The sequence below is a fragment of the Symphodus melops genome (genome assembly GCF_947650265.1).
Source record: "Symphodus melops genome assembly, chromosome: 19".
Lineage (NCBI taxonomy): Eukaryota > Metazoa > Chordata > Actinopteri > Labriformes > Labridae > Symphodus > Symphodus melops.
In genome coordinates this window covers 10,784,820-10,812,652 of record NC_136709.1, presented here as the reverse complement: position 1 = coordinate 10,812,652, position 27,833 = coordinate 10,784,820, and the positions used below count along the sequence as shown (strand labels likewise).

At 39.9% G+C, this 27,833-nt stretch overlaps 2 protein-coding genes across 3 annotated transcripts in view; one reads left to right on the top strand and one right to left on the bottom strand.

Moving 5' to 3' along the window:
* The window catches only part of LOC306840366 (delta-like protein 4), a 94,796-nt gene that overhangs the window by 32,013 nt on the left and 34,950 nt on the right, over positions 1 to 27,833 (top strand). The gene's annotated exons all lie outside the window — the stretch shown is intronic.
* LOC306841034 (RAS guanyl-releasing protein 1-like) lies at positions 11,324 to 25,997 on the bottom strand. Of its 2 annotated transcripts, none has more exons than XM_079370661.1 (17): positions 25,545 to 25,997; positions 24,792 to 24,967; positions 20,847 to 20,952; positions 19,361 to 19,423; positions 19,149 to 19,280; positions 18,286 to 18,439; positions 17,957 to 18,130; positions 17,031 to 17,147; positions 16,668 to 16,943; positions 16,175 to 16,255; positions 15,155 to 15,259; positions 14,883 to 14,992; positions 14,328 to 14,472; positions 14,196 to 14,232; positions 13,630 to 13,761; positions 12,641 to 12,960; positions 11,324 to 12,535 (listed from the first exon to the last, which is right to left on the bottom strand). In XM_079370661.1, exons 1-17 carry the CDS (start codon positions 25,679 to 25,681, stop codon positions 12,401 to 12,403), a joined length of 2,400 nt encoding a protein of 799 aa, XP_079226787.1. In that variant the 5' UTR covers positions 25,682 to 25,997; the 3' UTR covers positions 11,324 to 12,400. The 2 variants fall into 2 exon arrangements, with proteins under 2 accessions (XP_079226787.1, XP_079226788.1); XM_079370662.1 differs by having other exon boundaries at positions 25,819 to 25,997.

Genomic DNA, 27,833 nt, shown 5'->3' with positions numbered 1-27,833 from the left:
TTTTGAATCGATAGCCGCACATTCCCTAATGTTCCTCTTTAATGTTTTTCTTTAATGTTCTTCTCTGAGCTGCAATTTCAAGTGGGTTTATTATCAGGGACTCAGCAGGCAGCCTTCTTTAAAAGCCTGTTTTCAATGTGCACTGTCACTGGCCACTGTTGTGACAAATAAACAATACAAAACACCCTGTGATTCCTGTTGGTGTCAAAAGGTCAGGAAGGAATACTTGTTTGTGTCCGCCATCCTGCCTCTCATTTTTAAAAGCCTCTAATGGACCCAGGGGGGACGTGAAAGACCAATCTGCACATAATTACAACATGCCAGAAAGCTATGATAGACTGCAGCAGGATTGCGTTCTATGTCAATAGCCACTCCACAGGATACGTGTCGACTTGGACAGGCTTTTAAAGGAATCAATGCTCACATGTTCAACCCAAGGGAGAGGTGTAATCATGTGGATCTGAGACGAATAAAGATGAATTTCTGCAACTGCTCATCCATTTGCGCTCTCAGGTCCAAGGCTCGTTAAATGGCTGGTCTGCTCTGCCATATTAGTTTGGTCATATATCCCTGGACAGCTGTCTGCTGCAATAGAGTGATCCTGTGAAAAGCAATGCAGCAGGAGAGGCAGCAACTCCACATTTTTCACTGCTAATGTAAAGACATGGCAGTACGCTCAACATGCCATCGACACCTGGTGTGAAAAATGAAGCCACATGAGGAAAAGTGTCTATTGCAAGATTGATTACGAAACTTGTGCATTGACTATGGATGGTACGAGACAAGATGTGAACAATAATTGAAACGCCTTTCCACCTTTCTGCCATTCTGCCTTCCTTTGTAAGGCTGAATGTAATTGCTTTTCTACCCATAATACAGCTCAACAAACAGCATTTGTAGTTCTTTTTGGTTTAAGGTTGCAGTTATAAAAGCCACCATTCCTGTGTCAAGTGTTTGTTCTCATCATGGAGAGAGGATGGGCTATCTGCAGTATTTAACAGAACTGGAGTCATGAAGGAGTGTGTGTGTGTATCTATCCATCTATCTATCTATCTATCTATCTATCTATATCTATGTATATATATATAGATAGATAGATAGATAGATAGATAGATAGTATATGTCTGTGTGTCTCTAACATGATGGACACTTGAAGTAGACTAATTTTAAACACCTGGGACTGCTGGAAGTATACATATTTTATTGGCATATCCGTATTTCATTGAAGTGCTCATTATGTTGAGTGATAGCTCGGATGAGGATTTAATCAGGGCCTTTTTAATCTGCCATTCATTTAATATGACCTATTTCCCATTTGACATTGAGTCAGAGGTGGACATGAAATCTTACTGCAGCACTGAAAAGCTTCAGTGAAATAGTTTCAGTGGGACTTCAGTGTAAGCACATGAAAAGATAAAACAAAAGGGATGTTTTTGTTTTAATTGAAATCAGGATAACCCAAGGACTTCTGTCCCTTTACGTTACTGTATCAGTGCTATGTAAAATAGTTAAGTTGATAGGCTAGCTACATCCTGTTTATGGTGTACATCACCTAGTTTGAGAAAAATGAAGTTCAATCATAAAATGAACTTGAAGTTTCTCTGTGAGGCCAGATATGATGCTGCAAATGCAAAATAAAAGGCATGCTATGCCAACATTTTTTTGCTGGCACGGAGTAATGCTAACAATTTACAATTTTAACTTTGTCAGTAAGTGTTTTAGAATGCTAACAGTTGTCAGGGTCGAAAATAGACTTTCAGTTTGTTTTAAGAGCCGAGCGTAGCTTTACTGGCTGTGGAAACAGGAGCATTGACTAGAGTGTGACCATGGAGCGCACGGTGTGTGTGAACAGTTTGCATTAATTTACTTGTATGATACAAATTAGCCAGTCAGATTTTGACTTTGTGGAGGTTCTACTTTTTATAATTTATTTTGATGGCGACATGAATGTCATTGCTCCAAATATACATGCATGCAGTAGAAAATGAGAAATTTTACTACTGACCGCCCACTTACACCTTAGTTGTCTGGAGGAAAACTGATCACCAGAACCATCTGCTCATCCTCATAGGAACCATGAATGCCCGGAATCATCACAGTAGAAGCTGAGTTATTTCACTGGGTATCGGTGAATACTTTTACCTGCTTGCACCTTTTTAACAGTTTGAGGATTTTACAAGACATTTGGTTTTAATCCTACAGTATATGAACCATAAATATATCTTGATGAGATGTTTTAGTCTTTTTCAAATGATGTACTGCCAAGAACACCAAAACTGCCATCCATAGAACGAGAGTATTTGTGTGTCTACAAACATGGCTATATGTCACACCTACATTTCACATTACACAAGTATGACAAATAGAAGTGCTTCCTCCTTCAATGTGTTAAGACACTTTGTATAAGGGAGGCTAGTTTCTTAAAATAGGCTGACAGTGTGATTCTAAAGGTAACCGTGGTTACCAAGTATGAGGTAGAAGAAGGGAAGGATAGGCAGTAAAGTTCAGATACAGAATAGCATCTAGAATGCATTTTAATATGTTTTCTATGACACAGCATATAAGGTATTGAAGGTAAATTGTGTGTGTGAAAGGAACAAACCGCAAGATCAGTGCTAAATCCGTTAAAGTGTTAGATCAGAGAGTGCTCATATTAAAATTAAAGCTTCTAAACTACATGTATCTGTAATGTAAATAATTATTTAACTGCAGGCCTGAATGCTCACCAAGTTGTGCTGTGTCAGAAAATGTGTAAGAAATAGATAGTGGAAAGCAGACATGATCTGAAGTGTTTGATTTTTGTTTGTTGTGGTAAAACTGGTGAATAAAATCAATTGTTTTTGGAGCAAAATAAAAAAATTTTTTTTTTTACAAATGAGACACATACTCTACTTATTCCAATTAGTGTTATAGATGGGGACTCTTAGTTTTCTGGCTAATCATAAATAGTTTATTTGAGTGTTTGCACCACTACCCTTCCTACACGTGATCTGAGACTAACTGAATGAGAAAAACATGACAAAACAATGAATCAAAGTTCACAATCGGCAGAAATCTGTTCAATTGAGTCATGGTGTCTTTAACGTATAAAAGATTTATTAGGGCTGCTAAATCATTAATCACAATATATACAGAAAATATTGGAAATAAACAAGCTATGCTTTCTCAATCAGCATGTTTACATTGTGTTGGTTGGAGACCTGGGTAGAATGGGCATGCTTTCACATTGGCTTGATGCAGTTAGATGAACTCAAGCTTTTCACCAGTTGCCCTCAGAATAACTGGTGTCAATTAAGGTTTATTTTTTAGCTTTGTGTGCTTTTATTTAGAGACAGGAGAGTGGACTTGGAAGTCAGGGAAAGAGGAAAAAATAGAGAATTACTTGTGGGAAAGGAGCCACAGGTCGTAATTCAAACCAAGTCCCCAGACTTGGAAGACTTTAGCCTCTGTACACTAACTAGGCTACTGGTGCCCCATTGGTGCCAATTTAGTGGTGAAAAAAATGCTTGCTTTCTTTTAGATTCATGAGAATTGTGTTGCAAACAACTAAAGTTAATACAGAGTCTTTAATATTAGTGTATTTACAGCACTTTATACCTTATTACAATATTGAACCATATTGTTTTTTCTTATATCATGCAGGCCTTACGTCATTTCCAAGTATACTTGTGATTGAATGATTGCACATTTCAATTTTCAGTTGTTATATTTAAGCCTAAACAAGCTCAATGCATTTATGATACATTTATTTTTCCAGTGTCATTTATCCCTATTAAGAAGGTTAATGATAGCTTATAATTGTTATTTAATTCAACATTTATTATATTAAAAGTTTGCTGCTGGTACACTGCAAGCAGTGAGAAAGAGACAGTCCAGTATTGTCTGAAACTGAACAAAATCGTGACCTTGTTTTTGCTCATTATTTCTCTTGTTTGTTCTCCTTCCCAGTCCACTTCCCACTCCAATTTTATTCATATGAAACCCTTACAAGTTATTGCAACACATTTGATACGGCTCTAGTCCCAAGAAACTCATCCCCTTTATACAGTTTTGTGTCGCAGATATGTAACATTTTTCAAGGCAACAACAAATGTTCATTTAAATGTGGAAGTGGGGTGAAGTGTTTTCCTGTCTGTACCCACATACTGTATCTTCACCCATCAAAACACTCGACTCTTCAGGAGTCGACACGGCATGTCTCTCAGGTTGAGCAGCATATTGCAACATTCATGATCTCCCCTGGGAAGGGAGAGTTTGAGGTTATCTGACATGCCAGGAAAGATGTTCCCGTGCTATGTGATGTATAAATGAAGAGCTGTGGCTGTGCAGGTCTGAGCTGTCGACCCGCATTATCTGTGGGCTTCCTCCTTTCGTGTAACCAGCAAAGCAGAGGGAAGGTCAGGAGTCAGTTGTAACTGTAGACCATGTGGGTCAATTGAGAGATTAGACCTTGTGGGTGGCTCCCTGACTCGTAAAGTCATTACTTGCTGCTGCAATGTCACATAAATGACTGATGAGCAGTTCAGATGTGTCTCTCTTTGTCTGTTGATTAAATGTACTCCAATTTAAAACATCCAAAACAAAGGCAGACAATCTTTTCTTTCCATTATCCTGTTGAGAAGGAAGTGGCTGCAATGCTAATGGTCACTCTCCAGGGACGCATGCGAGGAGAAAAGCATCAAATCACATTAATGGGAACAGTTGGCCGCGCTGTGTGGGTTGGCTGTACACAGATGGTAGAGAGTTGAGTGTGAGGTGTTTAACTTCTCTCAAGTCGGACCAAATTAACTTGGGCCATTCACACAGCTGACTCCAGGGATCAGCCAGGTAAGACGTAATGATTACTCTGTAATGACGACAGCTTAAGGTACGCCTACAAATGAATCAGCAGTCATTTGGCATTGTTGATCCTTTGCAACTGTTATCGGCCTACTAAAAGGACTGACCAGTGTCAGCGTAATACAATTAGGTTTTCCACAAATTATTCAAATTATTCATCTAACCCAAAAACTATTTTTACATTTTTTTAAATTTTTTGGCTGAGAGTCAGCCTGACTGTTAGCTTAGCCTAGCATTATTGTTCAAAACAGAAAAACTCAAATCTAGCTAGACCCATGACCCACTTGCCAAAACTGATCGCACCACATCACCACACCCTCCTACTCGTTTAAGTGACTTTTCGTCATTATACCCTGCTGCGCTTTCACATCAGCTTACGAAGACTTCCTGCAGAAAAATACGAAGGGCCTGGAAGGACAAACTCTGGATAAAGTCCTACTAAAAATAATTGGCTGTTCACATTCACACATACAGCTCAGCTTGAAAACTTTAGGAGTTTTCAGGAGTTTGTGCTCAGCTAAGTAACCCCCTCTAAGATTAGGAGAGTCGTGGTGCTGGATAAAAACCCCTCCCCCATATCATACAGTTGCTATACATCTTTTCCTCCATTTTTTCTCCTGTAGATCTGACCTTCAAAGAGCATATAGGATGGATGGGGAAAAGGACTGATAGAATTGTCTCTTCTCCTGACCTTTAAGTGATGTATCGTCTCTGAGCTGTAAGTGATATCAATGGTTTTGTGCCATTATGATGTTCCGGGTACATATGTCACCGTGGCCTCCAGGCATTTTAGGCAGAGTGTCCTGCACACGAGGACACATCACGCTGAAAGCAACACAGAGAGAGGAGGACCGACAGCGAGCAGCAGACTCTTAAACAGCCTGCTGGCCTTCATTAGAGTCATGTGGCTATTTCAGCTTGCCATGATGGAGAGGTGTGCGACTGATGGTGTGAGTAAATGGACAATCTCACCCACTCTGTGTTATTGCGGCAGTGAGCACCTTTCCTGATCGCTGCAGAGGCCAACTGAAGATCCATTTAACACATTTTAACTCTAGGACAGTTGTGTTTCAAAAACCCTGAGGTGGGAGAGTGATTAAGTTTGATTGTAGCATTAATGTGCCATATGTGTTGGTCTATATGTTACAGGCTCAGAAATTTGAACTAAAAAACCTGGACGTATTGGTCCACAAACTAGGGTTTAACTGGAGAATGTATTTGTTGTGGAGGCAAAACACATGAGGACATAGTTTCCTGCCTATGTGAATCCTCTCTCTTATATAATAGTGTTACAATAAATGTGTGGCTTCACTTATTAAGGGGTCACATTCAGTGGACACACAGTTATTGCAGCTGATCCATTTGATGTGTTATCACACTGTACATGAAGTATATATATACATAAAACAATAACACGGCTCCTGTTATTAAATGTGTTCTCACACATTTTATTTTGGTCTGCTTATATAAAATCCACAATGCACATATTGAAGCAAACTGATTGTTTGGAGATAGACACTTTGCAAATATAGACTGCCTGCAGGCTGGTTTATGCAAATGATGTGCAGCAGCTGCGAAGGTCTTGTCTCAAGGAAAATAATCAAGTCCGGCCAGAGAAAGAAGCGTATGGAAGGGGAAATCAATGTAAAGTTGAAGATTGCTCTTTTTTTACTTGTGTGATTTGGCAATAAGAGATTTAGAAACACCTTTTCTTCACTCTTATATCAACAACTACACATGGCCATGAATATGCTTTAAGACATGTTAGCTGCAGGGATGAAATGTCAGTGACTTAGTTCAACATTTTGGTCCTCGGGGGGAATCTTTCACCAGCTTTAAGTGGATTGGCATGATTCTTTTTTTTATCCTTTTATCTACTCACATCATCAGGTGACCACCTGGCTCAAGGTCAACTATCGGCAGAACAATACTCACTTTTGTCATGTGTTTGTTGCTAATTAAGATGGAAGTATTTTAAATGGTGTTGTCTACAATTTTATTCGTCTGACTACTCAGAGCACTTTTACACCACACGTCCTATTCACACCACTTTCGCTCACTGATTGCAAAGGATGCTACCTAAAGAGCCCGACCACTTAACAGTACTCATCCATTCGAAAGCAATGACACAGCGCTAGCGTAGCACAAGAGCAATTTGGGGTTCAGTGTGTTTCCCAAGGACGTTTAGACATGTTTTCAGGAGCTGGGAAACAAATCCTTCCTTCCTGCTGAGAGACAATTGATCATACCACTGAGCAACAGCCACTGATAACATAACATGCTTAAAGATGTCCGGGTGGCAGACCCCCTTTGTACTTTAAAGAGCAGGTTCAAAACTTTCCTCTTTTTAAAAAGCGTATACTTGGGGCTGGCTCATTCGTGCCGGCCCCTCATGCTGCTACAGACTGCCAGGGGTTCTGTTACACTGAGCGCTCTCTCTCTCTCTCTCTCTCTCTCTCTCTCTCTCTCTCTCTCTCTCTCTCTCTCTCTCTCTCTCTCTCTCTCTCTCTCTCTCTCTCTCTCTCTCTCTCTCTCTCTCTCTCTCTCTCTCTCTCTCTCTCTCCCTCTCTCCCTCTCTCCCTCTCTCCCTCTCTCCCTCTCTCCCTCTCTCCCTCTCTCCCTCTCTCCCTCTCTCCCTCTCTCTCTCCCTCTCCCTCCCTCCCTCTATCTGTATGTGTTCCTGTTGTATTAATGTATGTAGATGACTTAGGCTCTTCATGTCTCATTAACATTGCTTACCATATATCTTCAGTTCTGTTTAGTAAGTAAGTAGTAGTGTTCAGAGGACCTGTCTGACTCTGCTACATCTACTGTAATACTGTTTAGACCTGTTCCACCCCCACTCATAAAGTCAATATTACCAGTCATCCAACTATCGTTATCATCACCATTGCTACAAATAGACCTGTTGACTTCAAGCATTATAATTGATATGGTCAGTCTTTTTTTTTTAAATACTTTGCTTATCCTGCTAATATAACACATTCTTCGACCATTATTATTGGTATTGTCGCAACAAGTCTGTTTTAGCTGTTGGTGTTGTTGTTTTTGACACTGAGGTTGTTGCTCTGTTTGTCTACTGAGTCCAACAGACGACTGTTCAACACCAGTCTGGTCCTGCTTGAATTTTCTGCCTGTTTAAAGGATGTTTTTCCTTACCACTGCTGTGACGAATCCACCAGGACTTATAGACTTCATCTGCAGTGACACTGCTTCACACCGGGGTTCAGCTCATTGCTCAGCAATGTTAGTTAGTTTTGGTACACTCTCACAGCTCTTATTAATCCTCTCACTTTTGGTTGCAACATAAGCAAAGAGCTCTAAAATCTCTCCAACTGACAAGTACCAAAAAGGAGACATAATAAGCGACGAGCTGGTGAACATAAGCATCAATTATCCAGAGGCACATACTTTGCATAAGAGTTAGAGATCAAAACCTGAGCTCAAATGAAGTCAATACAAGAGTAACATATTACTGTTTTTATCTTACTAAAATTCAAATTGTATTACTGATGGTTGTTACTCAATTTTAAAGCACTCTATCCATTTCATTTTTCCTTTAAAAATTCCTTAAATTTTTCTCTGTTGAAGAAATTAACATAGGAAGTAACCTCCTGAAGATTGACAGTTTGATCCCGGGCTCCTCTATTCCATGGGTCCAAGAAAGAACAGTATATCCTTCAGCAAGATACTGAGCACGAAACTGCTCTATAGAAGGCATACAGGATGTTCATATCTAGCGAATGAGTTGCTTAGATATCGAATGAGTCCAGTCAATTAAACAGTTGTAGGATTTTATTTCAGAACCTGCAGAACAGACACCCACATGTGTAGCATCAACCAAACCATCTGATTCCAAAACCTCTACAGCTCCATTACTGTGTTAGTGTGTAGAGCAGGTTCCTATAGGGCGATGGAGGAGTCCAACAGCTTGTATGAAACGAAACGGCAGTTGAGAGTTCACACCGGCTCATATGACCGTATGATCTGCTCTGTATTTATCTCCACAGGACACATTCTCTCCTTTCCCTTCTTCTTCCCCTCTTAGCTGTGTATCTGTTTCTTTGCTGCAACGTTGCCTCATTTTCCTTGATCTTGGCAATGTGTTGTTTCAGAAGGATCTGCTGATTGTTGAAGGCGCTCTGCTTGCTCAAGTACTGCAGCATCGGCCCTCCTTTTTAGTTTTTTTTCCCCTTTTTCTACCCGCCTGCTTCCGTTATTCTTCAACAAATGTACTCTCCTGCAGTTTGCCTTTACAGTATTTCTTTAGTTATTTTGTTATTTCCTACAGAATACTTTAAGAGGGAATGTAAATCTGTCATAAATCATCCAGACAGCCATTGTGTATCAGAATAAATGACACAAAACCTTAGTTTCCTTACTGTGCTGTTTCAGAAACAGGCTAACTACTGCAGCCTGCAGAAATCAACAGAATAAGTTTTTTTTTTTTTTTGTCATTGCAAGTAGTGTGCTCTTTGTGCGCAGCCAGAGTTGATGCCTGTGCCAAACCAATATGGAAGCTATTTCCACAGTTAGTCAAGCTGCATTGTCTGGTTTTCCAGCAAGAGAAAGTTGTGAAGTCTCTTCATAGGGAGTAAAATTCTGCACCCAAAGATTGCTTTGTGTGTACCACAGTCTTATTCTGCGGAAGTCACAGCCAGAAATGTTAATGGAAGTTTCTTTCTGGGTACTTTCACCATCAACAATGTTGCCCACAAATTCATTACCCTTGTATCAGCTTCAGGCGTCTCTTTCTATTCTGCATTTAGCAGAGACTGATAAGTGGATTCAGTCTCTATTGTGAAGCTAAAACTTCCTGATTGTTAAAGGCCAAAAAGGGACACTGGCAGTTGAGCAATCATGCTTCTCTTGGCAAACTATGCTGCAGTGAGTCTCTTGTTACACTCCTCCGCTATCATCAAGGTTAATTAAAAATTTCACCATGGCTTCACACAATTTTCAAACCACCTCCAGAAAGAAGAAGAAGAAAAAAATCTCTTTCTCTCTTTTCCTTCCACATCCACCACAGTTTCTCTCTCTCTGCTCCTGCACAAGGCTCCTTTGGCCATCGTTAGAACTTAATGAACTCTGTTTAATAATCAGGGGAATTAGTGGAGGCGAGTTCGGCGGTGATGTTGCTATATCCTGAAGGCTTTCTGCTGGTGGCTTCTCCTTGTGCTTGAATTGAGCATCACTCGTGTGTTAAATGTGTTGCGTTCTCTGTGTAGCACACTCTGCTATCAGGGGGACATAATGGGATGCTCCACATCTTTACCTAATTAGTTTCGGGAGTGTGTTCATTAGACTTAGCAGATTTAGTTAACTTATGGGTATCTCTCTATGGCCCAGTTCCCCTAAGCACACTGATGTCTAGGTGATAAATCATCTCTGTCTGATGCTGTAATTATGCAGACATTTGAAGTGTCATATTTTGCTCTTAATGTATGGAGAGCTGAATTAGTCACTGTATCCGAAAGCCTGAAATTTCCTCCAGGCTTAAATGCATCACAGCTAATTATGTTTACATTCTGTGTTGTTCATTCAGACCAATAAACTAATCTTTATGACCACATTAATATGCATACATACATTTCTCTTTGCATGTGGTGTTGTCCCTTAAGGTTTAACACATGTTCTCCCTCTATCACGTTCCCTCAGCCAGCCATGATATTGAGCATTATTCAGCATTAGTCTGCATGCAGCCTGGTGGACTTGGGGTGTAGCTGGGCGTCACATTCAAATTGAAAGTAAATTAGCTGTCACTAAGGCCAGGCTCAGGAGCCGCTGCTATGCCTCAGAGACTGTTACTCTTTTCACTGGGTCTCTGCTCACTGCCAAGCCAGAGCTTGGCAACAAGTCATTGTTACAGAGAGAAATAAAGATGGGCAATATAATTAGGGCCAAATGGCTTTCTTTATCTGAGGATGAAACACAACTGTTGAAATGTAAACACTGGATCAAAGCAATGAGAACGTAGCACGACAAACTCACCTGCAGTCTGGTGCATCGCCTGAAGAAGGCTGGGGGATTAAATTGGTTTGAATCTGTTGCTTATCAAACTGCAGACAGTTGCCCTCTCGTTATCTGCAGGCCAACTTTAACTCTGGAGCTGGACTCATTACCAGAGGCAGAGCCCAGGGGAGCAGGTAGATTGGCACAGTGTGAAGGCAACAGGGTGACACAGGTTGTCTTTGAAAGGTTGAAGTTTTTACAAATCAGAAAAAGTCAATGTTTCATGGGAGTTAAGGATGAAACGATTAACATTCGATGATGCCACGAATCATATATTCATTAAATGATGAAACATTTCTTTTCATTTACTAAAAACACAGCATAAATCTACACAAAGATATCCAAGGAGACTGTAACATTTATGCTGCAGGTCAAGAGTAGGAAAAAAAAGCCATGATTAGTGGGAAGAAGCTGAAGAAAATCATGAGGCTTCAGTGACCCCTGGTGGTTACATAGAATAACACATGCTAAGTACTTTACATTGTTTATTATGACAATAACAGAACAATACTGTGAAAATAGGTTAAACCTTGACTTAATTGAAATGACTATGTGTACACACACACATTACGTTACATAACACACAGTATTAATATATTAAATGGCTCTTGTTCTCGGAACTACACTGCTACGATGAAACGCACAATATCGTCTAAAAATAAAGAGTATCAATATGATGCCAACACAAGCATAAATAGTGACTGAAGGTATCAGTCTGCTGTACAAAAAGGTCATTCTGGTCCCCCTTCTTATGATGATTGTAGTGTTTAAGACCCTAAAAGACAATCGAAGAGCTAACAACATAATGTGCATTGAAACGTAAAGGGACAATGATGAAGATTGAAAACCAGATCTGAGACCTTTTATATTTGTTCCCCTGTTGCAGCCTGTGGGCCTTTTACTTATTATAAATAAAACACAAGTAATGCACCCGTGAAATACACAATAAAAAAACGTTCTATTTAAACCAGTTGCTGAAGATTGTCAGATCAGCATATCAGCATATGCTAAGTCAGCATATCTAGTCTCAATAATGATCCAAGCCTTAATCACACGCATAATCCTCGATATTTACTCAAAAATACTGCACTCCTTCATCCTCTTAAGTTTATGTTTTTTCGCTTTTTATCACCGGAAAATCACCTCCAACTGCTCTTAATGGTTCACAAAATACAGTTAGAACGCTCCTTGCAATGACTGTTTATTCCACACAGCCTTAAAATACTTGTTACTGTTGTTTTCTGTACTGTGGCTGCCTTTAAAATAATCTGAACCTTCAAAGTGATGCATGCGCACCACTTAAAATTTCTTAACCTCGTTACCTGTGACATACTGATTGGCCTTCTTTGATTGTCTGTGTATCCTTGTAAAAGCTGGTTATGTGCATTGAATCCCACTTTACAAAGAAACTGAAACTGCCTGTTTCTCGTTATATTGATAAAATACTTTTCATGATAAATAGGTTGAACAGAGGTTCAAGATGTATGTACACACTGCCATAAGGGGGCAGCAGCAGCTATTGTGGAGGTGATCCAGAGTATGGATGTGTCTATGAAGAGGAGTCCTCCTCCACAGGATGAAGAACGTGTCTCTTCAGCAGTGTCTTAAGCATCTCCACCTCTCGCTCTGCCTCTTTCAGCTTTCTACGTAGTGTCTCGTTGGCTTTCTGGAGCCTCTGATTGTCCTGGGAATAACGCAGAACAATCCGCATGATGTACTATAACATGTTGCATTTAAATATTATACATTTGTAATGTGAGTAAAAAGGAAACTTTGTCCAAACACTCACTGATTCCATAGACTCATAAGTGGGCTTGCTGTCCTCCACTAGCTCCTTAGGCACCACAGATGCTCTGTTTTCCCACTTGGCACAGTGTCTGTGTTTTCTCTGAGGCACAGGGCTGGGACATAAGGTGAGGGTGGGTGCTGCTGGAGCCAGCAGAGAGGGTTGGGCTCGGCTGGCCTCTGAGGCTGAAGGTGAAAGATGTGGTTCCTCTGTCTGGGTGCTATTGTGGACCCTTTGGGGCCCTAAATGGAAGGTGACGGGGGATTCTGGGCTCCAATCTTTGCTTTCATCAGACGGGTAAGGGAAAAGATATTCCTCCGAACCTAGAGATCAAAGAAAATAAAAAAAAGTTATTGTTTCAAATGATAACTTTCAAAAGCAGATTATGATTTCTCACTTTTTTACATTTATCTCGAGCCATCCATAAACAACCACTCAACCAACTGAAATGATTGAGAATGTAATAAAACTTGAGCTACATAAATTATTAGCACAATAGCCATAACGATTCAATGGAGGAGAGCTTGTGTTAATAAAGCCCCTGTGTTTCAAGGAAGTGTTGTGGTATTTAAAACGACAGAGTCTTCTCACAACAGGTGGGAAACGTCAGTATTACTGTAAGTGAAAGAGTTCCATCTGACAGCTAGAGGGGAATCACCCTCCAGTTACACTTTGTGTTATAGACTTGTTTTTCTTTAAGCAAAATCAGGGGAAATCCTGTTTATTCTGTGTTGTATTGTTTTCTGTACAGTTTGCCAGGCAATGATTATTGGACATATCTCTGCCTAATGGGTGCAGATGTGCCTTTAAAAATCTCTGCAAGCAGATGGTTTATGATGTCATAGAGATTTGCTGACATACGACATGCTTATAACTGTCATGCCTTATTCAAATGTTGTCGCTGAAACTTGCAGAAAAGACTTCATTTGTTTTTGAAAATGTGAAAAACACTGCTGGGTTTTGTGATAAAAACGTGTCTCAAACAAACCCACCCTCTAGCGTGCCTGCGGTGACAGGCGTCGAGCTCGGTGTCGGACTGTCAATGGAGTTGGTCACTTTGGCATTCTTCTTGCACTCAAATGCCACCTGATCCTTGCAGAGCTTGTGACAGTTCATCCCGCAGTCTGAGCGAGACAAAAGAACACACACATCATATCAAAACAGGAACTAGCATCAGTTTACCACCAACAAACTGACTTCAACAGACTTCTTTTTTTTTTCTAAGCTATCACAGTTCTGCAAATGCAACACAAAGTCCTTTTTGCAAATGTGAATTGTCAAATTAGTTGCTCTCAGATCTTTTGAGAGACGGGGGAGGGGAAAAAACAGTGGTTCTGGCTGCAGAGTTTTTTTTTTCTCTTTTCTTTTCATGTGTTGCAGGGTTCAGCTAGTTATGTGCACCACGGAAAACCACACTACACCTTCCTTGCAGCTTCACTTTACATGCTCTACCCCAAAGACTGCGTGTACCTCTCCCCATTGTTGAGGATAATACTGACAAGACAAGTGAACCAAGTTGAATTAACCACAGTGTAACAAGACTGAAGGAAATGTGTACCTTTGCATCTGTAACCTTGCCTGATGACACCCCATAACTGTGATGGAGAAAAGGGCAAAATATTAAGAAGTGAAAGTGAAACTACAAAGTTTCTCTAAATTATTATACAAATGAGTTTGTCGGCTGACTTACAAATCCTGAGCAGTTGTCACAGAAGGTGGGTTTCATGTAAGTGGTTTCCTGGAAGTTGTGGACAAAACCAAGGCCCAGTTTGGAGCAGATGACACTGGCTCGCATGAAATAGGCTGTGATTTCCTCTCTGCTGATGAGGCCCTCTCTAGAACACAGAGACACGCCGCATAATTTAAAAGAGCTGTGAGAGATACAGTATGTATGGGAATAAACATTTTGACACATATTTAATCATTTCGGGCCATATCGCGATGTATTTATAACTACACCCACTCAGCTACAGTATAGCAATTTGTCATGTTGTCATACAAATGCAGAAACTTATTTTACATGCTAATTCTTCATGTTGTCGTCTAAATGGGAAAAATCTCTTGTGAATTGTAACAACCCTGGTACATGTGAAAAAATGATGTCTCGTGGTTCGTGTTGTGGTTAGTTATGTTGCTATTTTATGCTTCCTGTTGCTGCGCTCATCACTACAAATATACCACTATATCTTCCTCTCCTATGAAGGCACATTATGAGCTCGGAGTACGTGATCTGTCAAACACTTACTTTTCTTTGTCCATGACACAGAAGGAAAAAGGAAAGCTAGCAGCAATTTTCTCAAATTCCCCTTGAGAAATGAAACCGTTCTCATCGTGATCGTAGTTCTTGAACACAGACTAAAAGACAAAGAAAAAACACACCATTGTTGTGCCACTTTTAGAGCACAATAGCTGCATGAGTAAGCTGTCAAAGTGGGTCCAGAAGAATATACATGACAATGATTTTATCATAACGAAACACCGACGTGGGGGCTGATACTTGAGTAAGGAAGCACTTACATCGACCATTCTCTGCACATGTTTGCGGATGGTTCGGGGGTCAGGTTTTGGAGCCACTCCTGATGCCCAGTCCACAACCACTGGAGGTCTAGAGGGGGTGGCTGGCTGATAGAAAATAATTTATCATTTAAAAACATAGGGCGGATAAAGATGAAGAATATTGAGTAATTCCATTAAACAACATCTTTGCATAACCTGCTTCTTTAGTAGCAGTAGTGTAATTCAATAATGTGCAAAAATGACTTATTTAATGTTCTTGCAGAGTGTTACACAAGATGATTGATACTAGTATCATGTCTGTGTTACTTTTAAGCTTTTTTTAAAAGTTCAGAACTGATAAAAGAGGGGCCAGCTAGCATCTCTTCAACCTGAAAACAGACCATTCATCTTTGAAGTTTTGTGCAGGACAGTCTGAACACCTGACAAGGTTGTCAGATAGATTAAACAAAGACATATAACATTCATTTAAGATACTCTAAGGTGGATTTTGTGTCAATAGATAGACAAGCTGCTTATGTAGCTTTTTTTAATTTTTAATTTTTTATACAAATTCACTACTGAAACTGTCTCAAACATTTCAGGACAGGCTGCCATACGACATCATTTAAAGTATGAGGGGGAGACTTTCCCTGTCGTAATGTCGTTGGTAATTTTCGAAAACTAGCATCATTTTGAAATTAGCATTCTCTCACTGCGCCGTCTACACCCAATCCCCTCCCCTCTCTGCTCCCTCAAAAGCCACACCCCTCCCTTGTAAAAATGTTGATGTGATTCCGAGACGAGACTTCAGACCTTTAAAAAGTGGTCTTGAGGCAAAGACCAATCTAAAGTACTACAACACTACTTTGATTGAACATTTCCAGCTAGCTGACAAAAATTGTTGCTGAGCTGTATAGTACTTTCCGACATGATAATGGTATCAACCTTTTACATTTCACAAGAAACGGAATGATTTGTAAATCAAGCTAACACAAGCTTGTACACTTGTTAACTTCAATAGGCTAAGCCTCTGTAACTCACGGGTGCTTTACAGTTCTTTGGTTCCCTGGCATAAGACAGCTCGTAGATGTCATCCTCAGTGTAGTAAAGGTCCAAGGACAGCTGTTTGAATAAAGAAAACATATATGAACACACATGAGAAAGAAACACATAGAGAGAGAGAGAGAGAGAGAAAAAAAAAACTGTCTTTAAATCTAGATATTTCTCCTTGAAATGTGTTTTCATGAGTGCATTATGGGCACAGCGTAACTATTATCTCTTCATGGGCATTCTGTCGTTCATATTTGATTAAAGCCCCGCACACAGAGAGCACAACAATACAGCAATCTGAACTCGCTCTCATTCACACTCAGTTCGTCACCCACACACTCATAGATCATAGACTCTCATCACACCCACACAAGCACGGACAATCCACATGCTGTAACACACTCATTTGCATCTGCTCGTTTAATACAATCACATGGAGCTGCATACAAAATGTAAAAAGACTCCTAATGCATGAGTTCACTACCGTCAAAAGATGGACCAGGTCTTTGTTAGCATCCAGCTTAGGAGGGATCTGCTGAAGCTGGATCAGATCATTAATGTGGCTGTAGAGTGCCTGGAGTTTTTGGACATTAATCTTGTTGTCCTCCACATAGTCTGACATGGCCTCATTGACTGAAATCAGGTCTTTGAGGTGGACACCAAGGATAGGGATTTTAAAACCTGTACACTTGTTGTAAGCTTGTCTGTAGTTGTCATAGTTTCTGCAGGAAGACAACAGGTCGGTCATCTCGTTCAACACCTGGTGAGAGGATTTGGGTAATGATTAACTTCAGGATGTTTTGGCTCTTGTATCAGCTGGATCTTGCAGGGGATAGTTGTTGTTTACCTTGGTGACCTCACAGGGTACATGCGAAGTGGTGTCTTTCAGTCTGGAGATGGAGCTGTGACAAAGCCCTCCCACTACAGCCATTAGTGTGTTGTAATTGTGCATAAGATGTAGATTCTGGTGGATTTACACACAAAAAAGCACAATATCAATCTATCTATGCACACACATATAAACACGCACAATTAAACTTGTACCAGGTAGCACTGGTTATATAATACACGATACCGCAGTTACATAAACCACTCATATTGTTGCTGTTTCTTACTGTGCTCTGATATCACACTTTTTTTTGGAAGTGCTTTTCCCTCTCTTTTCAGCTCTAATTCTTGCTGTCACTGGAGCATTATGGTGTGAAATTCATTTCCATGCCTGTGGGTTTTGAGGTTGACAGCAGTGAGCAGCAGCAGACTGGTGCATTAGTGTTACAGTGCAGGAGGTCCTCCAGAGTACAAGTCGCCTACTGGCTCCCTGAGACGAGTACATCACCTCTCAGCGGGCTTCATGCACCTTCACATCAACATTCAAGTGATCTGATAAGCGACTACTCTCGAGAGTTGTTTCTCTCCTTCCCTCTTCGGCTTTCACTTCTCTAAGTGTGTTCCTCTTGATGACTCTATTAGCTTGCATTTAGTTAATATTTTTCTATTAGTAAAATCTTTGGATCTGCTAAAAGCCTGCTGCAGACTTCTTGAGAATCATTAACAGCCCTCTGTGAATACACATTAGGCAACTGCCAATTATGCAATATACAGCATGGTTTAGAGTCTGACAATAGACAGTCATTAGTTAGATAAGGTGTATGAAAAACAGAACGTCAATTCAAGCAAAGAGGAAATGGGACAAATATAGTTCATTTTTCTTTGATTTCTAAAACAGGAACAGAGAGAATAAGAGTGGTAGTGAGATGTGAATCAAACCATTACCTGAGCAACGTGGATGAACTTGGTGAAAACCTCAGCTCTCAGCTGAGCGGTCGGCCTGCTCAACACCATCAGCTGAACCCACTGGGAAATACCATTACACAGGGTGATGGAACGTTCCATTGCGGGGATGTCCTTCATACAGCAGTTGAAAATGTAGTTCTGAAAGTCCATAAACTGGCAGAAATGACAGAGAGATTAGTTTTAAAATGCTGCAAGAAAACTGCAAAGCATTTCCATCAGGGCATTTTTGAAATTACACAAAGACGTATGCCAAGTAAACAAATCATCAATGAGCAAAATACAAAGACAATTTCTGTTTGGATATTTACTGTTATCCTGCAGAAGGACTTGAATTCCAGAAATGTGAGATGCTCAGCTAGCTCAATAGGCTCCAGGTGATCAAAAAGCAGAGAGACCTTCCTCTTTTTACTGCAGTTAGCTTTGATCTTCTGGCTGGCCTTCCACGACCAGTCCCGTTCATTTCTAGAGAACGCCGTAAAATACAACAGAACCACAATTACAATCAGCGAAGGCTCATTACCTGTACAATTTCATCTTCAGACACCTCTGTGTTGAGAAGTACAACATTAATTTAATGTAGCATTCAATGTGCATTAGTAAACATTTTGTCTGTCTTCAATCACTTACAATAAAACCGACACGTTAAATTACAAGAACATTTGCATTTATCTTTGCAACTAAAAAGTGAACCAATTGAAAGCCGAAATTGTGGCAGGATGAAAATGATTAGCCCACTGCCAGAAAATATACCAAATACAGATTATATTTGAGTTTGTGGGTCAGACAAACAAAGACATTTGAAGGTGTTTGGATTGGCCTTTTTGAAATTATGACTGACATTTTCTGACATATTATTAAACCAAACTATGAATTAATTAATGTAAAACAATTATAAGAATGCATATCTGCAGCCCCAGATTGTGATATTTCAAGTGTTGACATATAGTAAAATTAAACACGTTATGATGTAATCGGTATCAAAAAAAAAAAAAAACTTGTTAAAATAAAATTATCTTTGAAGCTACATTAAAAACGTCAAAGCTACTGTATGTTGTTCATCATTTATGAGTCTGCATCGTGACTGATTACTGTAGTTTCTTGACGAAACAAACAACCAAGAGTCGTGTAGGCTTCTTTCTCAGTTGCCAGCTGGTCAGAGATTAACACTTACATCCATTTGGTCTCTAGGAGAGTGCAAAGATGCTCCTGTCCCTGCTCTCTGATCAGCTCCCGGAACTCTTCCAGGTTGTCTGATAAACTGTGCTGCAACCTGAACATCATCCAGTACTCCTGGATCCAATGCCTGCAGTTTAGAGATGATACCATGTTACAGATGTGGAAAATCAGATTGAAGTTAGACTCCTGAATGTGTGTTAAACTCACCTGATGAGGTAGCAAATCCTCTGGCACTCTGCTGGCTGATCATTTTCCAGAGCTATTTTAAATGTAGGGACTTTGGTTAAGGAGCAGATGTTAGCTAGTTGTGCCTATCAGCCTGTGTTTAAGTGTTTGAGGGTTAGCAGTTTTTGTTCGGCTGAAAAAAAGCTTACCAGAAAATCTGCTGATCTTTTAACAGTGTGAAGGAAAGGTATGTTCCAATGAACAATGAACATATGGTTGGACCCCCCCCCCCCCCCCCCCCCAAGCAAAAACAACTCATTAATAAAATCTATAACAACTACACATAAAAGGCAAACAGAAGTGGCATTTGGTAATGTGGGAGGAATCAAAACTCTGATGAGTGCCAATGAATCATTCTGGCATACAGACATACAGTGAATAACAAAATTTAAAAAGAAAAAAAAAACACAATCAAAGACTCATTTACTGCATAGCAACTGTTGATTTACATGCATTGATTAAACTCAAGACTCTAATAAAGTTTAAATCGATATCCTCTACTGAGTCATTACTGTGGTCACTATACCCTCCTTTTTTCACATATTGACCCCAGAAATACAACCCTTTAAATGTATTTGAAGTGCATACAAAAGCCTGTCCTCATCATTCAAAGCAGCTTCTATGAACAGACTGACACCACAGCTCTTGGTTGGTCTCTCGATAGGAATCAGCTTGAAGGGATGCACATAAAAAGGCTAATTGCGTCATGGGAGCAGAAGACCTGCCCACGCAATCCCAAGGCCAGACTGTGAAGAAGGCTGTTAATGGCCTCTGTGCCTCTTCCCTCGATCCTTAACCAAACACTGAATTTATTTGATGTATCCTTCTGGGTCTGGATCAGTAAGAAGGAGTTAAAAATAGTAGAGGGGCATTCTGCATTGTTGCTCTCTGACGTGGGTTAGTATGAGCGGCGTTCTCAGAGTCCGTGTTTATATATAGTTCAAGGGGACTTGTGTGTGAAAGAGGCACAGGTAATTAACACCTGAAGCCTTGTCAGGCCAATAGGCTCCTCTGAGAGGCTGTATGACGCTACTGCTGTTTCCTGAATGGAAGCCTAGATTACAGGCACTCCACTCAAGTCACGAGACACTAAAAAAACAACAACATGGTGGTAAGTAGGGGAAAAACACAAAGATAGAATCAACAGTTTTAAAGAGGGGTAACATACGCTCCCTAATACTGAATACATTTACAAAGATAGAGATGTAACTGGTCTACAGTAGCTTACAGCGGCAGTAACAACTAACTGCCACTTTTTACACTGACAGCTACAGGCTGCATTGTAAGCCAAGTACAGGCTTGATCGCTTGTTGCTGTTGACAACCACAGAAGAGTGGCACGAAGTAGAGGCAGCAATCTGATGTTACATTTGGTGCCGCTCAATATTGGCAAATGTACAGTCTGTACAGAGTAGCCCTGCTGAGTTGTGATTGCGGTTCAAACTTAATATCAGACAGGTGAAGGATATAGAGTGATGAACTTGTCCAGAAGATCACTGGAGGAGATGAGGAGACGGTGCATGGTCAGGCTGATGTTCAACAGGTGGCTGCTCCCACACACACAACCATCTGAGTCTGCAAGACCACATGTACACATTTTGGTTTAACAACAATGCTTCACAGTGGAAAGAAAAAGAAAACAAGTCATACTCTTAAATAAGAAATGCATTAGTGACACAATTTTTCCCTTGTAAGGGTTTAAAGTCAACTTAGCCATAATCAGAGGCATCTTACAATTCCTGTGGGTGTTTAACTGCAATTTGCCTCCCCTCATTGTTGTGTTAACTGTTCAGGAGCTACTGTATTCAGACTAAAATGCTTTGAACTTACTGTAAACTCAATTTGGACAACAGTCTAAATCTGGTTGCATTCTGTAAAGCATCTTAAATAAAAGCAAACAATGCCAATGAAAAAATAGTGTGTTAATCAATCTCTCAATACTTTCAGTAAAAAAAAAAGTTGTATATATGTTTTAAATGTATTATCAGCTGTTTTTATTGCTCACTACAGTTTAAGGCAAACAATACTTCAATAAGAGTAGCTTACAATCTTGTCTGGGATCCGTTTTAGCAGCTGATTCATCTTCAATCTTCAGTCTCAAAATAAGCAAATGGTTTCACAGCAACAAGTTATTATCAATAATTCACACACTAGTTTTTTGTTGAAGAGTTCCCTTTTCCTCCAACTGTGTGAACCTCGACCACATGTTTCTCTCACTACCTTTTACACTTCCTTTTTCCTTGCGTATGTATCTTACTTCCTCTCTTTGTGCCAGGACCACCTTTTCTTACTGAGGCTACATTACCTAAAAATTAGACTACATGTGTACAAAGTACAACTCCATATCACAACACGGGTCTGACCTATGATTACAGACAAGACTTTCCCCTGCCCACCCAAGTGAAGCAGCACACCACTTATCTTTCGTTTAAACTTAAAACCACTGCTAAACGCACTGCATCAGTGGGTGACAACATTATTTAATTATAATGGGACATCTTACACCCACATGCTGTGGAGATGAACACATTTCATTGAAAACGTGTGAATTCTTTGGCTGGAAAATGTTCCTTTAAGCTTTAGCAATATCTTGACACCATCAAGGACATCAGGCGTCCATGGACCCAGTCTGAACCATATCACCTTGGAAATACCTCTGATGCCATGGCAACATCTTTTTCAATCTTTGTTATCTGTAAGCAACTCTCTGCTCCAGCTGCAGCTGACTAATCCAGCCTTCCTGCATGGGGTGTGTTTCTGTTTGTAACACGCAGCCACCTGCAGCTAAAACCCAGAGAATGTTAATGACCTTACCAATCGGGTCAATAAGAGGATAAAATAGACAAGGGAAACAAGGTTAAATGTTCTAAATGGCTACGCTAATAAAGCGGCAACTTTATTATACAGATACATATTTGTTCAGTATAAGTTACATTTCTTCCTTACATTTGTGGTCAACACAGCTTGGTAAACGTAAACCTATTGAAAGAAAATGTTAAAATGTATAGGCCTATGCATATTTTATAATCTACAAACAATCAGGTCAGACATAAGGTAAATCCACAACAGGATGCCATGAATCTCCATCAGGTGAACAATTGCTCCATCCTTTTTTCACAACCTTCAAACCACTAACCCTCCTTGTGCAGGGTTAATTGCAAGAGGAAATCCCTCCTGGACTGTCTGTTCCTGACAGGAGAATTAGGAAATCTGCCACCCGCTACAATGGAAATGTATGACACTGTATGGTGACAAACAGTGCTGAAAGCACACAGCGCCAGGCCCCACTTTTGAGGTTATCTAAGAAGCTCATCAGCCACTCCAACCCTGCATGTCGCTTTTCCTTGTTTTGACAGTCTATCACAATGAATGGTCTCTTTGTGTTAAAGGAATTTATGTCAGATACAGGAGGATGGCTATATCTCTTTATGCTGGACAAGCCCCACCTGCACTGTAAATGAAAATGCTATGTTTATATTTATATTGAAATAATATAAGGTATGATTGTGAAACAGCTTAGGTAGCTTGTAAGCAATTTTAAACTGATATTATGTATGTTTACACTAGTTTGCAGTTATGAGGAGAGTCTAACAACAAGCTTAAAGCTGTGGATAAAAGACAACTATTACAGTAAAGTAATAGCCATGATGTTAAACGAGTTAGCTGAAAACAGTTAGCTACACTATAGGTTGTGGACAATTGGTTAAAATAGTTACAGCTTAAAGTAATGGATAAATTGTTGTAATAGGAGGCTATAAATAGATAGCTAATTGATGGATACAAAGTCAAAATATGTTCCTTTATGTAATGAATAGGGTGTTAAAAAAATAGCTGGAAGTAGTTAGCAAACAAATATGGACAATTAGTTAAAAAGTTAGCTTAAAGTTGAAATATAGGAGGACGTAATGTTTTAGCTAGCTAAATGTGATGGATACTAAGTTGAAATACATTGCCAGTGTTTAAAGAGTAGTCACCTAAACGATATGGACAAATGGTTTGCACAGTTAGCTTAAATTGATAAAAAGGTTAAACAGATTTGCAATTAGTTACTTATATAATAGTATATGCTTATAATAGAAAGTCATGGAAAAGTGGTTAAAAAGTGAAATGTTTACTTAGAATGGTAAGCTTAAAGTAATGGTTTAAATTATTTAAATCACCTTAAATAATGGATGACAGGAGAAATAGAAAGCTGAACGTTGAGAATGAAAGTTAAAACAGTTAACTCGTGGTGAGTGGTGACAAATACAATAGATTCATTTAAACAATGACAGCAGAAATCCTTAGTTCAAATTATGATGTTTGATACATTTAATATAAATAATACATAAAGAACTAGCAAAGCTAAAATTAAATAACTACACATTATTTGGGTAGATGCTGATGTTGAGAGTGTTTAATGCAGTCAAATGTGGTCTGGACACAGTGATGATGTCAACAGACATTGATCCACACCTTATAGCGCTCTACATTTCAAAGGCTGGTCAGCATCTGAAGACTACTGTTAAGGGAACTGACCTTTTGGCTCAGTGAGGCTTGATGCTGCCATTAGGTAATCCTTCAAATAGCTCCTACGTACGTGCACTCTCATATTTGAAAAGGTTCAGAGCCAGCAGACCTTAGGGGTTCGCCTGTGATGTTTCCAAAGTGGAGCAGGACTGTGCCCCCTTATTTTTTAGGTGAACCGTTCAAGGAAAACCCCAGTAACACAACATTAAACTCTAATGTTGGATCATCTGGTTACTCTATGACTCTTGAGTAAAGCAGCCGGATGGATCCAATCCTCCAATGATAAATGCAGTTATTTGATGTCATTTTATGTGCACCCTTTTGTACCAACTCTTCATTGCTTTTCTCCATTTGTGTTACCAGGCAACAACAATTTGAAAGCTTGTCTCTTCAGAGACACAATCACTATAAATCTGAGAGCACTCCAGACAACTTGATCATGCCAATATTTGCCTGATTGATCCAACTACAGCCTACTCAATCACTGCTGTTCTCTTTAGTCATTTAACACACCCTCTCAATATTTAGCACACAGCAAAAAAACGGACAATTACAACAACAAAAGAAAATCCTTTCACTTTCTAATGCAGAGCTTCCCAGTAGTCAAATTCAAAGGTGTGTTAATAGGCCTGCCCAATCTTGTTTGAAATGTTCAAAACAGAGACTTCTGGGAAATCACAACAGTGCATGTTCACATAAACTAAGATGTAGACCTCTTATCCAGTTGTTTTTCATAAACAGAGACAAGAATGCTGAAAAAAACAACTTGAGTCAAATTCAAAACATGATATCCAAAGAACTGTAGGATTTCAGTATAATAATAAAATAAAAAAATGTACATTCCACAGCAGTTTTCCACTTGCAAAAAAACATTATGCTGCTGACTGCAGCTGTGCTCGACTCACCAAAGCACTGCAGACAGGCCTGGATGATTTCCTCCCAGCTTCCCCCCTTGGTTAGGTGTCCCAGGGACATCATAGATTTACCCAGGTTGGTTTGGGCCCCACCAGGTTTGTGGAACCTGTGAGGACGGACTGGAGGAGAAACTCTTGACTTGGGGCCACATCCCGAAGTCCCTCTCCTTAAGAAACGCAAAGAAAAAATGGATGAGGAGGAGGAGGGAGATAGGCAAAAGTGTGCGTTGTGCTTTATAGCATGTGTATACATGTGTTTAAACCATAATCAAACCACATACATTTGCATTAAGATTAGTGTAATTGTATGAAAAAATCCAACAATTGTTTTAATTTAAGACCACCCTCACCCACCAACCCCCAACCCCCGGGATTTTTGTAGTCATTGTTCTCATTTCCTTCCTTCAATTTGAGGGAAATGCCGGTTGGTTGATTGCGGACATCCAGTTTGAACTGTTGAGTGACCAGAAAAACAAGAAGACGCATATTTGATCGAAACACATGCAGTAACGCATGCTTAAAGTAACGGCAAGTTAAAGAACACATTAACCTATATTAATCCTATTCGCACAGCATTTTGGAATCGGTTAACTTTTACGCACGGTTTGGGCGCAAATGAAAACCCACCTGTTTATTCAGCACGATTAAGTGTTACTTACAAACCGAAAACTGAAAACTAACCGGTTACAATGACTGCCAACATTTTCGCGTTCCCTTTCTTAAAATAAATAGTATGTGACTTACGCATCATCCTTTCCCTTCTCATCCTGCGTTAAACTTTCGTTTTGGTTCATTTCTTTTGATTGACATCCCATAGCGAGGTACTGGGCGACGAGCGGCTCAACTAGGCTGTCCATCTGTGTCCTCCTCGCTGGGAGCATTTCATCGCATCTGCTTGGCTAAGTGCGCCTCTCCGGTCTCAGCAGCATTGTGCTGACTCGTCAATGAACGTTACACAATTAAGAGTCACCACAGCCTGTCTGAGAGTGGGCGGCCGTGATGCCGGGCTGTCACTCACACGATGTGGGCTCTCTTCTCCTCCAGTGGTGGCTGCTTGCGTCAAACCTGTACCAAGGAACCACTTTGTTTTGTATAGTCTCCGTTAAAGGGAAGAGGCATTGAGTTAAAAGATAATCTGTCGTTTTAAACATAATAAACTCTGATTAAAACAATGAATTTGAACTGGTGTGGGGGGGTGGATGTGATCCCCCATGTGATGATCCCCATATTTAGCAGTAACTTTTTTGTTTGTTCAGTCTGACGAGCAGGAAAAAGGTTGGACCTTCCTCAAACGATAACATGTGTTCCAGTTTGGGGCGGCAGTAGCTCAGTCAGTAGGGAACAGGAGGGTCGCCGGTTCAAGTCCCAAATTGTCTGATAGCTGGGGCGGTGCCAGACCACTTCTCGAGCACTGCCGAGGTGCCCTTGAGCAAGGCACCATATCCCCACCAGCTCGGGGGCGCTTCCAGTGGAGCTCCCTCTCTCGGACATCTCTCCATTAATACTTTGTTCTGCTTGTGCATGTGTGTGATTCAGGCCTGTCTGTGAGACGCATGTCTCTTAAATAATAGAGTGTGAACCACAATTTCCACCTCAGGGATTAATAAAGTAGAAAAAGACCATTATAATTGAGGATGTTTGCTGAAGTCTGTTAGCTGCTATTTTTTCTTCTTTTTAAACAAAGTGAGTCTTATCATGTAAATTCAGGAAGAATACAGAGGACCGCTTTGACTAAGCAGTAGGCTAAGCTTTTATTTGTTTAATAAAGTAACACACCTTAGGGAAATACAATAATTACAGATTTACTTTGACCTAAAATAAACAATTTGAGCAAAACAGAAGATTTGGGAGATTAAAAAAATAGCTCTGGAGCTCATTCTAGATTCCAGATTAATTACTGTTACTTCATTATTTAGTCTGGAGGGGAAAGACATTGAGTTTTTGATTGAAGCTTTAGTCAGTCTAAACCTCAGAGCTGTGCCCCTGCAGGAGTCCACAAGCAGTTGGAGTTTATGTGTTTCAGAGGCGTTGAAGTCATGAGAACTTGTAAATACTAATGTTAAGAAATCTCGTGTGTCTCCCTTTCTATGTAAACTGTAATCAGAGCAGTCAGTGATGCCTAAAGGCTGCCTCCTTGTGGCTAAAGCAACATCTTAATCGTATGTCTTTTGTTTGTCACGACATCATGCCCTGCATTGATAAAGCACCAATTATTGCCTTAAAAAAAGTCAATAAGAATTGAAACATTTTGATTTGCTTTCCAAGGAACAAGTGAGGCAGCATATATTGGTGATTCTTCAACTATGGCAATTTTTGTGACAATTAACGTAGACTTACTCGCGCTAAAAGGACAGTTGAGACCTTATTATTGATGAGGCTATACAACGTGGATGTTTAGTAGTTATATAACATTGTTTATATACATTTGTCCCTGCTTGATTTAAAATGAAAACATAATAACTTTAGATCCAAATAGTATATAAACTCAGATGTTAGTGAAATATACACCTGACATAAAACATGACTCATGAAAAGAACATCTGCCCTTTGGGGTTACTGTCATTTCCATCAACCCTGACCAAATGTACATGTAAGTAAGATTTTCACTATGGTTATTTTACTTAGTGATTACAGTAGTCGTGTGACATTGGAGCATATGGAGTTAACTCCACTAAAAGAACTCAAAGGCTTTATGAAGGGAAACATGTCACTTCAAGAATGTATGTTTTGGCATACTTCATTTTCAAAGAGCACGTTCACAGTGTGAATGTATGACAAAAGAAACAAACAAGATTTGATATAGTGTATTTCATTTATTTGTTGGGGCTTTTGCCTTTATTAGATAGGACAGCTGAAGAAAGACAGGACATGTTGGGAGGAGAGAGTGGGAGAAGACATTTCTTAAGGGCCAAGGTAGGATTTGAACCCCTGGTTGCTGCGATAAGGACTAGAGCCTCTGTACATGAGGCGTTCTCTCGGCACCCCATATGCTTAATGATAGCTCTAAAAATTACAGAACACTACATTTTGACA